This window comes from Brachionichthys hirsutus, chromosome 8, assembly GCF_040956055.1.
Source record: "Brachionichthys hirsutus isolate HB-005 chromosome 8, CSIRO-AGI_Bhir_v1, whole genome shotgun sequence".
Lineage (NCBI taxonomy): Eukaryota > Metazoa > Chordata > Actinopteri > Lophiiformes > Brachionichthyidae > Brachionichthys > Brachionichthys hirsutus.
Window position 1 is genome coordinate 1,562,922 of NC_090904.1, and position 20,926 is coordinate 1,583,847.

General features: G+C 42.9%; 2 protein-coding genes across 2 annotated transcripts; one reads left to right on the forward strand and one right to left on the reverse strand.

The window, feature by feature from the left end:
• Window positions 1-201: 201 nt before the first annotated feature.
• On the reverse strand, window positions 202-14,593 carry LOC137898826 (growth/differentiation factor 11-like). The gene is made up of 3 exons (XM_068742876.1): window positions 14,179-14,593; window positions 2,752-3,125; window positions 202-582 (listed from the first exon to the last, which is right to left on the reverse strand). Exons 1-3 carry the CDS (start codon window positions 14,591-14,593, stop codon window positions 202-204), a joined length of 1,170 nt encoding a protein of 389 aa, XP_068598977.1.
• A 2,830-nt stretch (window positions 14,594-17,423) lies between these two features.
• si:ch1073-456m8.1 (leucine-rich repeat flightless-interacting protein 1) lies at window positions 17,424-20,676 on the forward strand. Its single transcript, XM_068742774.1, has 4 exons — window positions 17,424-17,448; window positions 17,527-17,688; window positions 17,857-17,940; window positions 18,339-20,676. Exons 1-4 carry the CDS (start codon window positions 17,431-17,433, stop codon window positions 18,849-18,851), a joined length of 777 nt encoding a protein of 258 aa, XP_068598875.1. The 5' UTR covers window positions 17,424-17,430; the 3' UTR covers window positions 18,852-20,676.
• The last annotated feature ends 250 nt before the right edge of the window (window positions 20,677-20,926 follow it).

Sequence of the window (20,926 nt, forward strand, 5' to 3'; positions counted from 1 at the left end):
ATATATATATATATATATATTACAGTTAGAATTAAATAAATTACTGGAAAATGGAAAAACAGTTGGACGATTGTGTGGCTGAGCGAAGTGAGACGTGGTTGCCTAGGAGTGGGTGCTCGTGCCAGGGGTGAGCTTCGTGGGAGTTTGGGGTGCTTTGATGCAATGGTGACTGTACACAAGCGTTCTTTTCCCCCCTGCAGCCTAAGAGCAGCCGCATCTATCCACAACCATCCCGGGGATCTTCCCATGAATAATCTGCTGCTTGTCATTGAAATAGAGCATGTTAATGGGGGACATCTTGGTCGGGGTACAGCAGGGGCCTGCGGAGCCTCTGGGGTTAGCGTGCTGTACCAGGTGAGTGTGCGGGTATTTCTGCATGAACATGTACTCGCACTGGCCGGAGCAATAGTTGGCTTTGTAGCGTTTAGGGGCAATGATCCAATCCCAGCCGAACGCCTCAAAATCCACAGTCAGAGGGTAGCGACAGCAGCGAGACTCGGTGGAGTGCTCGTCACAGTCCAGGCCGAGGTTTCTCCGGGAACGTTTGGTCGTCTCAAGAACCTTCACTTCCAAGAATGGCTGCTGGAATCAGGGGGAGGACGGGCAGGACAAAGAGAAAGAGGTGGTTATAAGAGAACTACAACAACAACATGGCTGACAGGGGAAAGGACAGGAAGCAAAAGCTAAAATCTGTTATTGAGTGACTCTGATAAATCCTAACCAGAAGCATTTAGCTGCTGGCCATTAAATAAAGAATATATGAGGAGTTAATCTGAGCACTTCAAATAAATGTCAGCTTCTAAACCTGACAGGGAAAAGCACTGATGTTAACTGAGCTGTGTGGTAGAAAATGTGAACACCGAATATTTCAATTACAACATTTCGATCAACAATTTAGGGGCTAATTTCTCACCACTCACACCTCGAATTAAAATGTTATTTAAGTACAAAATTAAATATTGTCGCAGCACTATAATAGAATGGGAAGATAAATTGTGAACAAATAGAGCTGAGTTTTAAAACCCTAATCAATGTGAAATCTGGATTCAACACACACTTAAGGAGAATCTCCACAGAAAAGCCAAATCTCAAATTTGCTCATACGACAAGGTTTATAATTATAATTGTAACACCGGCAATATGACTGAGAAAGTTGATGTATAGATCAAACACTTGACACTTAAATGACTCGAATAGCATCCAAGTGGCAAAGAGCAATACTTAAAATTGGAACCTCTTCTGATATTCCTCCAAACCTTCGAGTGAACTTCTCATTTTGACGGTTCTAACACAAGGTTGAATTGACGAGCAGGTCGACTGCAGGCTACCATATCCTTGACCTTTGGGCAAAGCAAGCCGATCAAGTATTTTACTCCATCATGTTTGTTTTACAGAGACTTCCTCTCCCCACAGTGATTCCAGCTGGGCTGGAGAAAAGTATTTTTTTGTGACGCATTCAAAAGAGGAAATACGCTGAAAGGCCGTTGGGGTGGAACCATGTCAGCTTGGCCTTTAGGGCTTTTGTTGCAGGAAAAACGACCCAGAGGAAGAGGGACAAGCATAGTCTCAATCTTTCTTTGCTTGTTGTGTTTTGTTTTATTTTGGTACACTTGCCTGTGTTTTTGATCTTTTTGCTTTTTTTGGTTCAAGAATAATATTGCACACTGCTGTGTGCTCAGAGGGCAGCCATTTATTGGCAAAGACACCAGAGCTGACCTCTGAAATATGTTCTGAAGATCTGACCCAAATGACCACTTGGTAAATATTCGGTGTTACTTAACTGGGATGAGTGGCCTACATAATTCAACATGATGTTAACTGTCAGTCGCAGTAACTCTGGGATTTCTTACCTTTACATTAAAAAAAAAAGACTACAATCTTCTCTGCTTACCTTTTTAATGCACATTAAATTAAGGATTTATATAAGGTCGGTATGAAGAGTATATCACCAAACACATGATGCACGTAGTTGCAGTGTTGCAGAGAAGAAGATGAGGATGTGATGATTATGATGAAGGCTGATCAAATAAAGCAGCTGTGTTTTCTCTAGAATGAACCATTGCATGGTCGTATTTAAGGACGGTTCTAGAACACACTGAGGAAAGCGCTAATGGAATTAATTGAACTGAATACCTAAAATATTAGGAATAATAGTATTTGCATATATATTATATATATATTCCACTAAAGTTTAATCAACATCTATCAGGCCCATCTCACAATGTTAAGATTCCTGATGTAATAAGATTCCAAAATGTAATAAGTTTCCTCATCAATTGCCAGCCAATCGACAAAATGTACTCAAAATCTTTCAAAAAGACTGAAACATATTCTCTCCGGTGGGGGGGGCGATGCTAACAAAGTGATTCAAATCGCTAGCAGCAGGTGCCTGTAATCATTGAGTCACGTTGTGTGGGCACCATAAGATATACAAACGGAGCCGTCTGGATGAAGGTTTCAACTCTCAACGTGTCGTCCAGTTTAAATATTTATCGCGGACTCGTCTACGTTGTGTAGTTTGGACAGCGAGAAGGATTTAACACCCCTTGCCGTCTCTCATTATGATTTGTTGGGGTCCCTTTTAGTACAAACGGAATAAATCCACATTTCTCTTAGATCCAAGTTTTCGTTGCTGCCGTCATTTAGGCTAAACTCCTGCAGTTGATTTAAGAACATGCACTTGAATAAATATGTGCTGTAATTTAAGTGACCCCCCCGCCCCACCCCAGTGACAGGTCTGAGGGTCCTTACCAGCCCCTCCTCCCCGGGTCGGAGCGAGGTAACTGCCAGGTCGTTGCCGCTCTCGTCGAAGGCATTGATGTCGATTCCCCAGTTGGTGTGGGGCTGCCGGAACCAGTTCTGCAACACGTGCTTAAAGTCAATGCTTTGCCAGTGGCCGACCCGGGAGTTCAGGTCTATCTTCAGGGACCGGATGCGGATGTGCCGGCTGCCTTGCTCGGTGACGGGCTTCAGCCTGAGGATCTGCAAGTAGACGGTGGAGGTCTGCTGAAGGGGTCGCAGGTACACCCACAGCTGGGCCTTGAGCACCTTGGTGAACATCAGCTTGGGGCTGAACTTGAAGAAGCAGCAGCTCGGCTTCCCGTTCACCTGAACCAGGGGCTCCGCTGTGGAAAAGAAGAGACGTTTGTCATGTGAACCTGTAGAATACACTTGATACAAAGTGAAATAGAAAAATACTACTACTAGTGGACTTTCGGCTTGTCCCGTGAGGGGTCGCCACAGCAAATCAACGTTCTCCACTTCACCCTGTCCTTTGCATCGTCCTCCCCAACACCAGCCGCTCATGTCCTCCCTCACTACATCCATGTCTCTTCTCCTGGGTCGTCCTCTAGCCCTGTTCCCTGGCAGCTCCATCCTCAGCATCCTTCTACCGATATAGTCCCCGTCTCTCCTCTGGACATGTCCAAACCATCAAAGTCTGGTCTCCAAAACGTCTGACCTTCACTGTCCCTCTTATTGTTTCAGTTCTAATCCCATCCAACCTGGTCACTCCCAAGGAGAACCTCGGCATCTTCATCTCCTCCACTTCTAGCTCCGCCTTTATATTTAAACTGACCCACACATTCATCCATACTCAGTCGTTCAGCAAAGCTACAAACCCTGACAGAGTAATTAATGTATTGTTAGTAAGTGCAATCATTATCAGGCAAATACCTGAAAAGGAACCTCTGATGGAGCACATGATTTTTGATTAGTTTACTCTAATGACAAATTATGGAATGTTCCTTATTTCGTAGCTGCACTCCCACATTTTACAAATGTACATTTAGTTTTTCCTCTCACAACATTATTTTCTATGTTTTCCTCTTTTCTAGTAAACTATTGGCTGTTTCACGAGTTGCACCTGCATGACGGCTGTCTCTTATCGTGTGTGCACACAGTCCTGTCAACGGTCCATTCAGCCAGGTTATTACGGTTGTGATTATATCGAGGGTGGACAAATAGATACATTTGCATATTAAAACAAGGATCAGTAATGGTGGCCAGTGGCCAGATGGTAACCTTAGATCCCCTTGGGTCAACCACACTGAAACGGTCTCTCCATACATTAGACAAAAATAATAAAAACATTGTACGTTTTTTTTTTAGTGGATCCTCCTGTGGACAGATATTATGTCAAAGAACAAGGCGTCTCCTAAAAAATGGCAGATTTACTCCTGTCAGGTTCCTGTTCCGCTCTGGTGTTTCTGTGATTTGCACCACATGTCAAATCAGCACATGGTTAATTTACATAGAACTCCATCTGATATAATGACATCCATCCAATGCACACATTCATTTCCATGTAAAGTGTTCATTTATTAAGGGAAATTTATTCTGCATCTGTCTGGCATAATAACTTTGACATTTTCCTTTACTTTATTTGAGCAAACAAACCTTTGTTTTCTCTCATTTATTTCAAAATTGCAATGTTGTTCTTCCATTTAAAAAAAACATTAAAAAAAACTGTGTGGACCTGTCAATCACTGCTAAATATGAGGTTGCTGGGGCAACCTGAAAATGCTTCCTGGGTCAAAAGGTTATTTGGCACCTCAGTCTAGTTAAGAAATGGGATCAGGGGTCAAAACTGTCATCCTTTTTACATCTCAGGGCTGCTGGGGAGGGGCTGCCCTAACAGCCAGATTGAGTTTGAAGGTCAAGGTCGACCCTGTGGTGATGGTAATATGTCTTTCTTCACAACATGTCTTGAAAAAAACTCAACCAAAGAAAACACAACCCAGAGAAAGCAACGGTGCCGAGTTGGCCACAGTTTGCTTTTGTTTTGATTAGGGTGGAGATTCTCCAGCCAATAGTGGATCGCTTATCAAACTTCAATTGACCAGGAGAGAACGCAGCACCAGGCTGGCTTTTTTTTTTTTTTTTACACTAAACAACTGTTATAATTGAATTATGGGCATGCAATGAGGGGTATGAATTTACTGAGGTACAGATGGGCTATCCATTAGATGAGCCCAGAGCGAAAATTGAATAAGGTCCAAGCCGGGGACAGACGTGGTCCTCAGCCTCTATTTCCATGGACAGTCATTAGTGAGTGTAAATTATCCAGTGTCTCACGCTGGACAAACAATATGTCAATGTTCCTTTCCTTTTGGTGGGTTGCTGGGGTCACAGCAATTAACGTGGGTGTTGTTGTGTTTGCTCATCAGCACAAAACCGGGAATAAAAGATTCTGCAGTTTGGTTGGGGTTTAATCACGATTACTAGTTTTTGTTGTTTTTATTCCCGCACATGAGGACTGAATCACAATCAGCTCTTAATTAGCAAACAGATTTGTTGAGTTCTTTGGGACAAAAGAGAAGAAAGAAAATCCCACCAAACTCTGCAGAGCTGAAATACTTTGATTTCTGAAGCAGAGACCTTTTCTTTGAGTAATCTGAGAAGTGGCGCCTGTATGCAGTGATCCATTTAGGACCCCCAGGTTATTAAACACACGTGCACACATGTTAAACAATGACTGCATTGATAGGGGGAATTAATTTTTGCCTTTATAGATCCTGTAAGTGTGCAAGCAAAGAGGCACACCAGCATGAATGCCTGCTGTGTAATTACACCCAACATCTTGGCAGAGTGCTTTACATTTGCAAAATGGACAAAGCTTGTAAAGATCAGAAACCAAAGAGACGTTTAATCCCTCTACCTGAGCTTACTTCACGCCTGCTGCCGGAGCACATTATCGTTGGATGAGCTCACGTTTTACTGCAACCGCAGGCCTGTTTTTATGATTTGATTTCTTGAACAGTTATATATCGCTGAGTTCTCACAAATATTCATATGAATTCTGATTAACTTACTCACAAATTATCCACCATCTACTGGAGGAAAACTACAACTTTATACTCGTCCACATACAGTCCAAACATCTGCCTGTTTTACTTCAGATACATCGGTGTTTGTGTAAACGTACGTGCTTCCAGAGGAAAAAGACTCGTTCACGTTTTACCCTCATGTTTCCAGACTACTTCATTACAACAGCAGCTTATTTCCCTGTGGTATAATTGAAGCATATGCAGCGCATGAATTTTACTACCAGCACATAGCAGGCCTGCAGGTGGGCCAATCAAACATCTGGCATACTCCCTGGATACCTGTGTATAGTTAGCCCATAGCCGCCTACATACATATGTTTTGGGAGACATATAGAATATGCAGGTTTATTCACCATGGACGTCTCTTCATTTGAATAAAACTGCAGCCTGCGTCAAAGTTAAATGCTTTTAATAACCACATGCTGTAATGTTGCAGAGGGGTGCAGAAACATGAGCCATTTGAACCCGATGGAGAGGAGAAGTTTAAGCGTGGAAACACAATAGCTAGTGAGGGTGCTTAAATGTTGGTACTGTTGTAAAGTTGTCAGTTCTTAATTAGTCAAAGGGGGATTTATTCATCTTTGACATCCAAAAATCATATTTTAAAAAACTGTTAGAGCGTTATACTCGCAACTTTAGATCCACACAATATAATAAAAAGAGTATAAAACGCGTGTCAATAACTCTTAATGTGCTGGTTTGAGATCAGAATCGGAGATGCATTCACATCGTCATGAGAGAAATAATCAACCATCTGACAGCAAATTAAAAGTAAGCAAAAGAATCTGTTAGATCTACTTTAAGGAGGAAACAATGTCAAAAAGTCTGAATTAAGAAATTACTTTCACACGTCAACTTCATATAAAAAAGGTCAATGCGGTCCAATTCAGGTGAAAATTGTTGCAGGTAAAGAAACGGTCACTTATTGTTCATGTCCAAATGGATAATGCATGACATTGGCAACATGGATAAGAGTTTGATTTGCATATATATATATATATATTTTCTTTTCTTGATGGGAAATGCAAATGTGCCATTTTGTGGTGAGTGTGTGTTTGGGAGCCTTCGTGTTGAATAAATGTGACTCTAGGGTATCCCCGTGCACCTCGGCATATTAATCATCGTGACACGTTCACGACCCTTCTAATAAGACAGGGGCCACAGTGCACCCCCTCAAACACCCCGTCCCACCCCAGCCGCACTCCCTCTTTGTCTCTCGGCCAGTCCCGAGGGACGCGAGAGGGCGGTGGGGGAGGCCAGGCTCGAGCTGGGGATGGAGGAGGAGTGTGGGAGGGGGGGGGGGGCATGTGAAGTTAGACCCCCTCATTCAGAAGGCCTCCCTTAGGACAACGACAGGCACAATGCTCCTATTAGGACTGAGCACAGTAGCCCCCAGGAGCAACAAAAGACACCTCCTAATGCAGCCTGTTCTAGCTCAGTGAACACACACACACACACACACACACACACACACACACAAACACAACATCTATAGAAGCTCCAAACTGAAAGTCTTCAGCAAACAGCTCAACAGTTACACATGTTTGCTTTATAAGGGGAACGTCTTTCCTCCACCGGGAAAGAGAATGAAAAGAGTGAGCAGGCAGTGAACTGCAATGAGGTGGACAGCTGGACAGCAGGGAGTGCGCTGGGGTCTCGCCGCTTGTGCACGTGTGAAACCGCACATGCTTGCAGGGCATTGAGGACAATATTCTGCAAGGCTAGATCCATAACTTTTACCACAAATACAAATCTAAACAGGATTATGAAGTGATTCAAAGATATATGAATTCAGCGCCCTTAATTTCTGCAAAATAAAGAAGTACGATTAAGCTTTTTAGATTTCAGGCTCTTCATTTTAGCCACTGATCATTCTAATAAAATCCAGGTCATAATTAGGAAAGCATAAATTTTACATTTGTCAAATATTTGTTTCTGCCCTGGAAGAGGAGCAGAATTTTGTTAACTCAGATCAAAGAGCCAACTCTTTCTTGCTGCCGTTAAACTCTCGGAAGGAATTTGTTTTAAGTTTTTAATTAATGCATACAGTTAAATTAATTAAATTAACTTAAGAATTTCATTCAAGTTAAAATAAATTGGGTCATTAGATTAGATCAACTATACCAATCAGGTGACTCCTCAACAAATTGACAAATTGGTTAAAACTGCATTAAAACGTTGTTAATAAGTCTTATTTCTTCACCATTGCCTTTATCTGAAATGTGCATTCTACTAACAGTTTCAGAAATCTTTGAAACCCACTTTAACTTGGTAAACAGGTTCAAGACCTCTTTAAAACAGAATGATGATCATCTTGTGAATTATTTAGAGGAAGATAGCGTCCAAAGCAGCGCATACTTTATGTCACCTCTGGTTATAATATTCACACCTTCGTCTTCCTCAGCTCTACCTCTAGTCCAAATATTTATAATTAATAAAACAACAACTATGCAAATCATACAGAATACAGTACACTCACATTGATCGTTCCCTGCTCTTCTGGAAAGTGTCATGAGAGAACTTCTTGCTGTGCTTTTCGTGCAAAGAAATGTTCATTTGACCGAATGAGAAGGAAAACTCTGAAGTTCACCAACTGGTGTGTTTAAGAATCCGGGATTGTAGGCAGACAAAGAGTTGATTCTTTTCTCTGAACTGACTTGTGTCGTGTGAAACAACATCAACCGCTGATAGCTGGTCTTAACAAGACATGGAGACACACCAATTATTGATAATGTGTCACATATCCAGTACAAATCCTGCAATTAGACAATTACCTCTGCCATTTGGTTAAAAAGTACTTTAGCCATCTTTTGACACAAACAATGTTTGTCCTGCATTTGTCTGTGTCTGATTTAATTTCTTACAAATATTTTTAGCAGTCCCTTTTCCCTGTATGTGTTATTAAATAAAAATAAGAGTGACCAGTAGCGATCGCCCTCCCTCTGGGCTGCATGTTCTGCATATGCTTGTGAATTTGAATGCAACGGAAAAGTTACCTTCCATAAGATTTCCCTTCGCCCGTCTGTGCTGTACAGGATATAAATCAATCATGGCTCTTGTCCCTAAAGAAATCACTGCTACTGTGCGTTTTCATAACTTCCATAATGAACTTCCTGCGGTGATGTGGGTATGGCATCCTGAAAAACAACCACAAGTGATAAACACGGTGAGAGCTGCCCTCCTTCGTAGCTGAAAAGAGACTAATTAAATTCTCATGTAGATAATTGTGAGGTATCCCACAGTGAATTGTGCTTCTCTCCAACACAGTGGCTCCCTCATGGGATCCGGCTTTATGCCCATGCAGCATTTCCTTTGCTTAAACGCCTCTTAGATTTAATGGACTCTTCCATAAACTGATCCTCAGCAGCTCTTCACACACGACCACACAGAGCCTGAACACATCCAACAACAATAATCCCCTCAATGATCTCCATTTTATCTTTTCACTCCCGTGCTCCTCCTCCCCCTCGCCCATGTCCCTACACAGGGCTTAATTACTGGTGTGAAGTAATTATTTCCTTTATTAGTGAAATGAAACATCTGTTTCAGGTCTTTTTAATTGTACCTATAAAACCCTTCCATGATTTCTGTCCCTTCAGAATAGGACTGTGCTTGCTTGTTGCTCCCTGCGGACCGACTCCTTCTTCCCTCCACCCCCTTCATACCCGCAGCATTAGCCCCGGCGCACCTAACTCCAACACAATCCCCGAAATCCTTGAAACAACCACTGACTCCATCGGTTTTTACTAAAAGAAGGCACAAATATATGCTCGCTCGGCCAAGCTTAAAGATGGACTTTCATATCTTAACATCTCAGTGTTGTATTTTTATACAAAATACAAAGAGGAGAGACTGGTTGCAGGGACGGGTACACAGGAGCGTGGGAATCAAGGAAGTAGGGTGGAAGGAGTGAGATTCCTGAGGTCCGGGGGAAATTTTGTCCCTGTATTAATAGACTTTGGTCCCTTTGTAATTTTATTACCAATAAAGTTGACAGTATGTTGTGCAATTTCTACACTCCTTCAAACCTTTCTTTATGTTATTACCTCTTTTTAAACAAGCCAGTCATGCCCCCCCCCCCCCCTCGCCCCCAACACACACACACGTACACACACACCCTTGCAGTGTCCAAACAATTCAACATCAAAGTTTATCTTTCCCTCAACTGATGCTGCAGGGAGAGCAGGTATCATCATCAAACTGAGACCTCCGTGGAATACGTAAATCTATAAAAACCACACATAGTCATCACCTTTCAGCAAACACTGACCACTGAGCTGCAGACAGTCCGACTTCTGCTGCTCCGTCCTTTTAGCGCGCTCCCTCTTAATTTTTATGGTTCCTGCACCTTCAGGAAATGACCCTTTTATAGGGTCAACACTATAAAAAACCTGCTTTTTTGTGGGAGTGGTTAGGGGATGAGTGTGTGTGTGTGTGCGCGCGCTTGTGTATCTGCGCGCATGTGTGTGTGTGTGTGTGTGTGGATAAGTGTTCAAGTTACTACCGGTTCGTCTTTTCTGCCAAAGAAAGAGACCCGATGAGGTTAATAGTCTCCTCTTCCAATATATCACATAGCTGTGAACTCTGTGACCCTTTTTGTCAATAGGAGAACTTTTCTCTGGAGTGTGTGTGACTGTGTGAGCGTCCCTACGTGTCTACACAAGTGTGCACATGTGGAAATTTGTATAGCGTTGTATACACGTAAGTAGATGTTCGTTTTATACGCTCAGGAATTGTGTAAGCCTGTGCTTGAGCTGAATGCGCCTCCTGTTAACAGGATTGCATAACAATAGCGCCACAGCGCTTCCTAATATTAGCCTGACACAAACATTATGGGCAGAACAAAATGCGAGTTGTAATTGAAGGACACATTACAAGAGTCGCTGTAGTCAGTAGAGACTTTTTGAATGTAAGGAACACAAGTTATGAGTTTAACATGCCGTGATTTCCAATGTTTCTGTTTGCTAGAATAAAATGAAAGTGAACTTAAGCAGGTTTAGGGCGAGGGAGTGATGATCTTGCTTCAGTGTGGATTCTTCTGGACGTTATTAAAATGACTGGAAAGACTCCCACGTGAATGAGCAAGGATGCAATCTTTCCTTAAACAACTGCATAGATTATATATAGATAGATTATATAACCAAGATAGATAGATAGATTATATAACCAAGATAGCTCTCAGGCCAGAGGGACTCAAAAAATGTTTAGGTTTCAAATCGAACAGTTCGTTGAGTAGCTTGTGTTCAACAACCACCAAATCACTGATGGAGAAACAGAGAGAGAAAGGGAGGAGGAGAAGGTCAATGATGGCAGAGGAGGGTCTGGCATAAAGGTCTTGGACAGCCGAGAAATGGGAGACGAGCCGGATCAAATCCTCGGTTCAGGCAAAACGCAGTGAACTCCGAAATGCACTGAGCACGTATTTTACTACACAAGCCCACGCTTAAATCAATCAATATGCAAACAGCTCAGTGAATTAAAATAGATCACAATGCTGCACAGGAGAATGAACCTGATAAACTCCTCCAGAGCGAGTCCTTTCATGCCTGTACAGTGAGCGGAGCGTACTGTATGGAGGACGACGCTTCAGTGCCGCACTATGATATAAATAGCTGCACTTTTCCATGAAATTTCATAGTAATTAGAGACCAGGAAGCATAGACCCTCTCAACCCCCACTGCGGCACCCACGTACCTTGAGTGAATACTAAGAAGCAACTCTGGCATGGGTCCAGTTCAGTATGTACTGTGTGAACCCACATGGCCCATCAAAGGCAGTGTGCGCAACTGTGAAAGGGTGATTGGGTTCGAGGTGAGCAGGGAATAGTGTTTGAAGTCCTCCTTCTATCAGAGAGAGAGAAAAGGCACTTTTAATCCCGTGGGATCACTAAGGCGCCACAGGCAAAAAGAGATGCACTCATTCCCTCATCTCTTCCACGAGTACCGGAGGAAAGAAGAGGAAGAGAGGGGGGCTAACGGGTAGGAAGGGGGGGGGGGGGGGGGGGAGAAGGAGCAGATGACAAAAACTGTAGCTGATGGAGAAAGATGAGGCAAACAGAAGAGGGAGGATGTGACAGATACGGCGCTAACGTCAGTCACCAGCTCCTTCGGGTAGAAATACACGATTAGACAAAGTGTTGTGCAAATGTGTGCGCGTGAGGCAGAGCAAAAGATGGAGGATAAACAGGCAAGAACAAACCCATTTGCATTTTAATGTGATTTATCATGTCTATTTACAGGTGGGGAGGGAGCCATTAGAGCCACGGCAGGAAGTTATTCTAGAAAAGCTTCTGTGTAGAAACAAAGAGCGATCGTTATCATCTCGAAGCACTGAGACCCTGATTGTGTCGTGGAAATGTCCAAACGCCACATTGTTTTTTTGTTTTTGATCATGTTCCGATGTGTGCCTTAAGCCGTGGGCCTTCACACGATTTTATTATGTTCGCATAATGATAATAAAGTATCTTGAATCTTGAATCTTCAGTGAATCAGCGGACAAATAATGCATCAAATGCTTTGTTGCGCCGCCACATGGAAGATAGGAGAGGTCATCTGTCTGCTGGTCGCCGTGGAAACGAACTCAACATCATCACCCAGCAGGCATAGATAGATAGATAGATAGATAGATAGATAGATAGATAGATAGATAGATAGATAGATAGATAGATAGATAGATGGATGGATGAATAGATGGATAAATAGATGGATAGATGGATAGATAGATGATAGATAGATGGATAGATAGATGGATAGATAGATGGATAGATGGATGGATAGATGGATAGATGGATAGATAGATGGATAGATGGATGGATAGATGGATAGATGGATAGATGGATAGATAGATAGATGGATAGATGGATAGATGGTTAGATGGATAGATGGATAGATAGATGGATAGATAGATGGATAGATGGATAAATAAATGGATAGATGGATAGATAGATGATAGATAGATGGATAGATGGCTAGATAGATGGATAGATGGATAGATAGATGGATGGATAGATAGATAGATAGATGGATAGATAGATGATAGATAGATGGATAGATGGCTAGATAGATGGATAGATGGATAGATGGATAGATGGATAGATGGATAGATAGATGGATAGATGGATAGATGGATAGATAGATGGATAGATGGATAGATGGATGGATAGATGGATAGATAGATGGATAGATGGATAGATGGATGGATGGATAGATGGATAGATAGATGGATAGATGGATAGATGGATGGATGGATAGATGGATAGATAGATGGATAGATGGATAGATGGATAGATGGATGGATGGATAGATGGATAGATGGATGGATAGATGGATAGATGGATGGATAGATGGATAGATAGATGGATGGATAGATGGATAGATAGACAGTGAAACTTTTCTGCACATGGGCTTATTTCTGTTGACTTGAGGAAACTGATTATTTGAAGTGTGTGTTACGCTTCTTGTGTGGAATATATTACGTGTGTAAATGTTGTTGAACCCCATCATTTGCCAGGAAAAGGTCACACACTCCCCTCGACCCCAAGTGATTCTCGGTCTTTGTGCACTCGTGGTGAAAAAAAAAAGAGCTGCGCCCATAAACTTCGCATTTAAAAGGCAAGTGCGGCCAAGGGGGGGGGGGGCTGCACGAGGGGAACAATAGCAGCTTTTCGGACACACTTTTTCTCACTGCGATGAACAGCAGGGAAACCGGTAGAGCCTCCTATAAAAGACCGATGGAGCACAGCTGCCGGGCTCCAAGAGTAATTTTATGAAATGCCTTTGAGGGCTCTGCCTGCATGCGGTTTATCTCTGGATTTATGGGAAACTATAAGAGGGAGAACAAATCCCAAGGGCCATTATCCAGAGGGCCTTAAGAGGTGATCATAACTCCGGATTTCAGGGCGTTAATGTAGAAACAAGACAAAGGACAAAGTGATGCGTCCAGCCAGCCGATCCTTTATCCTCAAAACGGGTCGGAACGCTGTTCCTCAAATACGAGCTGAAAAGGGGAAAGTTTGAACGTGGCAGAGGGCCGTCCGGCCGCTCCATATTAACATCAGGACGAGGCCTCCATCATCATCATCATCATCATCATCACAATGAAAACAAAAGTTCATTGGCCACATTGGAGCTGCCTGCCTCACAATGAGGAGGCTCGTTCTGCTGTGCGTAATACCTGAGACTCGTGTGACCCCCCCCCCCCCCCCCCCCTCCAGAACCGAATCTGAGAAAGCAGGTTCGGCCACTGACTTCAACGAGCCCCAGAGGCTTAAGCTGTCCCCACAACAAGCCTCGAACCTTTTACGCGCTGCAATTACGCGCATGACGCAGTTGGGTGGTGGACTTTTACTCACGCTCAGAGGCCATGGTGATCACGGACTCCGTGGTGGCGTGGTACTCGTCCTCCTCCATGAACTCGTCCTGGGACGACGCGTCTCCCTGGAAGTCGTGGTGGTCCAGGAGCTGCTGGAGAGGAGGCGCCTTGGGGAGCAGCTGATTGACCACCTCCCGACTGATGTTGGGCGCCTGCTTCAGACGCAGCTTGCTGAGGATCTGCGACTTGATGGTCTCCAGTCTGAGCACTTTGCTCTGCTCCCTCCAAACACAGGCGGAACACTCGTGGGAACCGGCGTCTTCGTCCAGCAGGGAAAGCGCGGCGTGCGTGGGCACGTCGCTGGCGGAGCGCAGCAGCAGATTGGGCTCGTCGCTCCCTGACCGTCCCAGGGACGCGAGCACCATTACGCACAGTAAGAAGTTGTAGCGCGCCATGACTGCGTTTCGGATGGAAGTTGTTTCTTTTTGTTTCTCCTCTTTTTTTTTAGTCCTTTATATCCCCTTTTTCTCGGATGCGCCGCTCTTTGATTTATCCCACCCGCGCAGGAAGCGAGGAATCGCTGGCACACATCTGATCCGAGATCACCCCGAAGCTGCAATAAAAGGATGGAAAAAGTAGGTTCCAGTTGTGTGCGGGCCGCTTGGATGAAAGGTGAACCTGGTGGGTATTATGACGGTTGCTTTGGGTTTCTCCTGCACAGTTTAGTCCATGGAAGTGTTTGAATGTTCAGAAGTGTCACAGAAAAATGTGCAAGTGCGGTGAAAAAGGGGCTCTTTATATATCTCAGCTGCGCGGTGTCGTAATCCGTCTCCATTGGCTAAGATTGCAACAAAAGGCTTTTAGGTCTGTCACCAAGTCAAGAGGGGCGGGCGCGCACGCTGTCACGAGAGTGCGCGTGTTTCCAGTGCACGATATCTCACAATATATGATTATCTAGCCGAGGAGGTTGTATTTTTGACGGCGTTTGTCAGTGTGTCTGTTTGTTTGTTTGTTGGTTTTTTTGTTAGCAGGATTACGGTAAATGGAAGACGGATCTTTGTCTAATTGAGATCCCATTAAATTTTGAGAGCGATCCGGATACCCGTCTGGATTAAAAAAGAAAAATCTGGAGTTTCCCTTTTACTTATAATAGGATTTATTATTATTATTATTAAATACCTTGTGAAATATGAATTAAATTCACTCGTCAAAAATCACAGCCTAAAGGAGTCCGGTTCGAACATGTCCAGAATGAGGTCATTAAAAAATATTACATTATCACATTAAAACCCATTTATGGATTCAAAAAGCAGTTAAAAATACACATCAAATCCGATTCACGTTGACTTCTCATTGTTGGTGTATAAAGATACCAAGAACAATCTAGAACCTTTTGATGATGATCCAGATCACCATGTGGACGGTGTAGATCTAATTAGGAGGGGAATGAGCTGCTCTCCGGATGCTTTTCTATAGTTCAGATTATTGCATCAACGATGGTTCACTGAGTCTGTTGTTAAAAATGGTTAATCAAATATGCAATACATCATGGATTCCTACAGAATCTTCCACATCATCTCCCAAGTCACAACCTATAAATATCTGTGTGGTGCATTATATAAAAAACACTGAGGCAGAATTTACAGATCATCTGGAAGTTGCAGGAGTTTGTCAACGTCAAATTGTTTGTGTGATTAAAGGATTAATTTATTTTAATTTACAAAGCCTCTCACGCAGACATATTTGAAAAACGGTTCATCCTGTGGTTAAAAAAGGCAAGCAAATAAAACAACAACAATATATGTTAGTCTAATAGGTTGATTGAAACCATGCAGTTGTATCAAATACATGTATATCATGTTGAATATATATATACTAATCAATGTAATAAGCATAATTATTTTTTTCTAAATGTTACATTTTATTTTGCCTCTTAGAGTTGCAATATGACATAAAGAACGGTAAATAGTGAAACCAATCACAGAAAGAGATCAGGATAATGTCACAGCTTCGCCTTTAAATGAGGAACAAATACAAACATGGCGCAGACACGATGTTTAAGATTACATCTTGTAAAAGCTGTGAAAGCTCTTGGGAAGATTTCCACACGGAGAAACGGGAAGTTATTCTGACTGTCGCTGACCAAACAGCGACATCTACTGGGGAGAACACACAGTTGCGGTTGTAATTAGTTTTCACATTTGCCGGGTCTTGGATGCTCGAGTATGAACACAGAGTGAGCGCAGTTTGGTCCCCGCGGCTTTCCGTAGTTCAGGGCCTGGGTGTCGGCCATTGCTGTCGCTGCGTAGGAAACACAAGCGCCACTTATCTAGAGCGTACTGTTTGTTTGTTTGTTTACACAAACTAAAACTTTCTACAACCATCAAAATGTATTCAGGTCCTCTGGACACAAACGGCTCCCCGAGGAAACGGACGTTATCCCGGGGAATCAGTGAGGACGAGTCTCTCCGCAGCATTATTAAAGAGGTAAGCGAACAATTCCGCGTTATTGTTGGCTAGCACTTCTTTATAGCCAACGCTAACGTCATACCTTTATCTTTAAGTTATACAAACAACAACAACAACACTCGAATGCGTTACTGTGGTGTGTTACAGCGACGTTTGCTGCCTGTTTACGACTGAAACCCGAGTTAGCAGCCAGACTTGTTTTTTTCAAGCCTGAGTTCACTTCCGTTCGTGTCTGGCTTGTGCGTGCGCGTGCTGTGACTAGCTACGTGATGCTAGGTGTGGCGCGCGCTGACTAGCTTACGTGATGCTAGGTGTGGCGCACGCTGACTAGCTTACGTGATGCTAGGTGTGGCGCGCGCGGACGAGCTACGTGATGCTAGGTGTGGCGCGCGCTGACTAGCTTACGTGATGCTAGGTGTGGCGCGCGCTGACTAGCTACGTGATGCTAGGTGTGGTTCCGTCTCCCCATCCAGGCTGAGAGCTCATCCAGGCGGCAGATGCGAAGCAGCGACAGCCGAGCAGGCGCTCTGAAGCGGAGGAGCGACAGCCAGGTAGGCGCCGGACAGCAGAAAAACCTTCTAGCTAATTAATAGTTCATAATTATCGACAACGCACGTCTCTGCGAAATATATTAATATTATATATTATTATATATATTAATATTTAGTCCTCCTTTTTAGGTCACATGGTTTCAACTGCAAAGATAGAAATAAAGATAACGAATGAATTAACCCCAATGTTACAATACGCAGGTGATATGTTTACCGGTAAACCCTTTTTAATGGATTGTTTGTCCTTGCAGCAGTCCGACCAGGACCTCTCCATGGGACTCCCAGACACGGTGCGTGTTTCTGACTCGCTGTGATGACGCACATTCACGCTCACATGAAACCCACATCGATTTGTGTCTGTGGTGCAGCTGGAGCTGCAGACCAGCCATGACGCAGCGGTGCAGGAGCTTCGTGGGCTGGAGCTCGAACGAGAAACTCTGTTGTTCCAGGTCGACGTCCTGCAGGACACGTTGGAGAGCGTGGAGGAGCTGCTGGCTGAGGCTCAGAGAGAAGCTGAACAGGCTAGCCGGGTAGGTCGAAGCCCCATATGCATCTTTGACCTCCATTATTGCCACCGAATTTCATCCGGATCGGTCTGCGCTCTCTCAGTGCTTTTCTCGTTTTTTACGGTGATTTTATTATATGAAATTATAACCTTAAAAATAAATCCATTTGTCCGTTTATGTTGCGGTTTGTAGGAGTTGGAACAAGAGAGGAATGCCAAGAGGAAATTGGAGGGCATGGTCAGCTCTCTGATGGAAGAGGTGGAGAGATTGAAAGAGGTGACGGGACGGGAGGCACATGGTTTCTGAATGAGCATATAAAAAAAGTACAATTTTATGCATGTTATGTAACCATAGGGTAATTTCTCATCGCTGAATGTGAATAGCAGATGTCTTTTGAAACGTAGTCATAATGTTCACCTGCACTAAGAAGTATTTTTATTATAAGCTGTTCCTCACTTGTGTTCTATCCTGACACTCTCCTCTTGGTATCTTGCGAGTAAAACATCACACAGTATTAAGTGTTCAGTGTTTTAATTACACATTTAATCTAGTATTTACTGTTTGATATTGGAAGGGATGCTTTTAAATGGACGTGTTTCACAATTGTTAAAATAAAATAATACTGATTAACGGTTAATTTTCACATGGATAATTGGATTTCTTTTTCTTTTCAGGAGACGAATAACAAACCTTCTGAGCCAGTGAGCACACGTGGAAATGGATGCGATCAAGCGGATGCAGCAGCGGCACAAGGACGCCAAGTGAGAAATGCTCCTGGCAGCGAAAGCAACGACGGCGCGTCAGAGGAAGTGAGACGGAGTGGAGATGAAGCGGAAGACGGGAATGTCCTGCAGGACCTGCGGAGGGTGATCACCAAGCCCCTAAGCCGCGTGCCTTCTCTCGCACTAGAAAACCCGTTCTCTGAAGAAGGGGTCCTGTGGAGGCATCGTGATACCGATGGACGGGAGGGACGGGAGGGACGGGATCCGTCTCCGGACAGCATAAGTGCCTACGAGGATGCATCTGCTGAGACTCCAGAGCAGGGCGGGCTGTTTCCAGGTGAAGCAGGCTCTTTGGAGCTTCCAGCAGATCCGGAGAATAAAGAGGAACGCTCAGCCAACAGCAGCGGGGTCGGTGGCGAAGAGACCGAAGAGCCCAAGAGTCCTGAGAATTGTGTCGTGTCTTAATCTTTTTTTACTACTGGGGAAAGAGATCAAAGGTCACCTTTGATCACATGATGTAATTGACAAACGTTCTAATTATCAATTTACATGAATCTAAAATTTGCGTTCAACAATAACGTTCGGAGTCATGATGATGATGAATATATTAGATAGAATGTTAGAGTACAAGTACAGTCACACAGTAGCATGTATTACAGTACAAATAACGTCAAACATCCTGTCTAAGAGGAGCATTTCAGAAAAGCCCTTGCGGGCTTGTTTCCGTTGAAAGCCCTTCGTCATTTGATTACCACGAATGCAAAAGTAGCTTTCCAGTGTGTCGTAACCGAGTATTTGCTGCTCAGACTATTGGAAGATGTCACTTTACTATCCGAGAAATTGAGATTTTGATATTCTGAGTTTAATGTTTCAGGAGTTGATACACTGTAGTTGAGGTGAAAGTTTAAGTTTTAAATTCACAGCAAACAAACTCAGGATCTGGAAGGTTGAATTACTGGAATTACAATTGTGACTACTTAATATTACTGGCCAATGATTACTTTTAATTGTCTTAACTTGTTAAGTGTGCGGATATACGCAGAAGGTCATTGAGGCTGCTCTGGCTGTTCATCTTTACAGGAGGGTGGTCAGAAGAGAATTCCCCTGAGCTCTTAAGAAAACGTGTACTTTACTGCCTTGGCAAATTTTGTGAGAACTGTTTATATTGACTTTCTATATCTTTCCTTTTTGGGTAAAATTAATTCTGCTGCAGTTGCACTTTTTCTTTTTGTATTGTGGCCTAAGCTTGTCAGATGTCATGAGCATCATTCCTTTGCGACCAAACGCCAGCGAGACGTGACCCTCTGTCCTCCTTCAGCCCTTTTTCCTCCACTCGCGTTATAATGCTGCACGTTTCCAAGATTGAAGTGAAACTTATTGAAATTAGACCTCTCAAATTTCTCCGATTGCTGTATGTGTACGTGATACTTAATGCATTTATAAGGTTTATTTTCTTATGCTTGGGGCAAGAAGTAGACCCTTTCACCTCATTTGATAAAAGTAGATTGCATGAATGTGTATTGATTACCAATAATCATTTATTAGTGCTGTTGCACAGAAAACATTGCACATATCAAATACGTAACGCTTTGAAGTTATTTATTCCGTGATGGGTGTTTATGAGGGATTTTTCCATTTTTGTCTCATTTGCAAATATTTTATTCACGATATTCTTGTTTAAATTAACAATTTGGCACTTTTGACATTTTCTGTTAATAAAACTGCCAATTTAAAAAAAAGTGATTCTGTCAGATAAGAAAGTGAACACCATGAACACACTTGTGTAACTTTATAACTACCTTTGCAGTAAGTGCATCTAGCTGCTTCTCACTTTGCAGAATTAAGGCGACGTTGATCTTGTTGATTCTAAAATGTGTCGATCCGTTCGATCACTGCTGGTTTCCACAATGAGCTGGCAAAATGTGTCACTGCTGGACTCGAGTCGGTTCTGCTGCTTTGTGCTCAGACTGCGTTCAGTTTTATTACAGTCAGGTCTTTTATATACGACACAAGCTTTGGTTGTCATGACGATTTTACAATGCATTCCTTATCAAGGGATTTGGCTTGTTGTAAGAAACCAATTAAGCTATTTTGACTTGAATTGTCTAATCAAACAACCACGAGAGTTTACAATTTCTCAAAAATCAAACTGTATTTTTGTTTGTTTTTCACGATTTATGAGTTATTCTTTGTCCTGGACTTTGTATTAAATGTTCAGATGTAATAGTAAATGACACGAATTCATACCTGTAACTGAAATATATTTCCTAAACATATCAAAATAAAAGGAACAACGCTTGATACTTGATTGTTCACTTTTTACAGAAGGGAAGGTGAGTGAGTTTTATTTTACTCCTTTACTCTGACGTATTACATTTTTCGTCCAACAGATGGCGAAGTTCACCTCTGTGTTGAGTTTAATGAACGCTTGTCACAAAGCTGTTTTGTATTTGCTTTATTATTAATTTTCATCAGTCTCTTCGTGGATTAATGTGATGTCCCAGTGTAATTCTACTAGTTTAAATTATTTATTGTAAAAA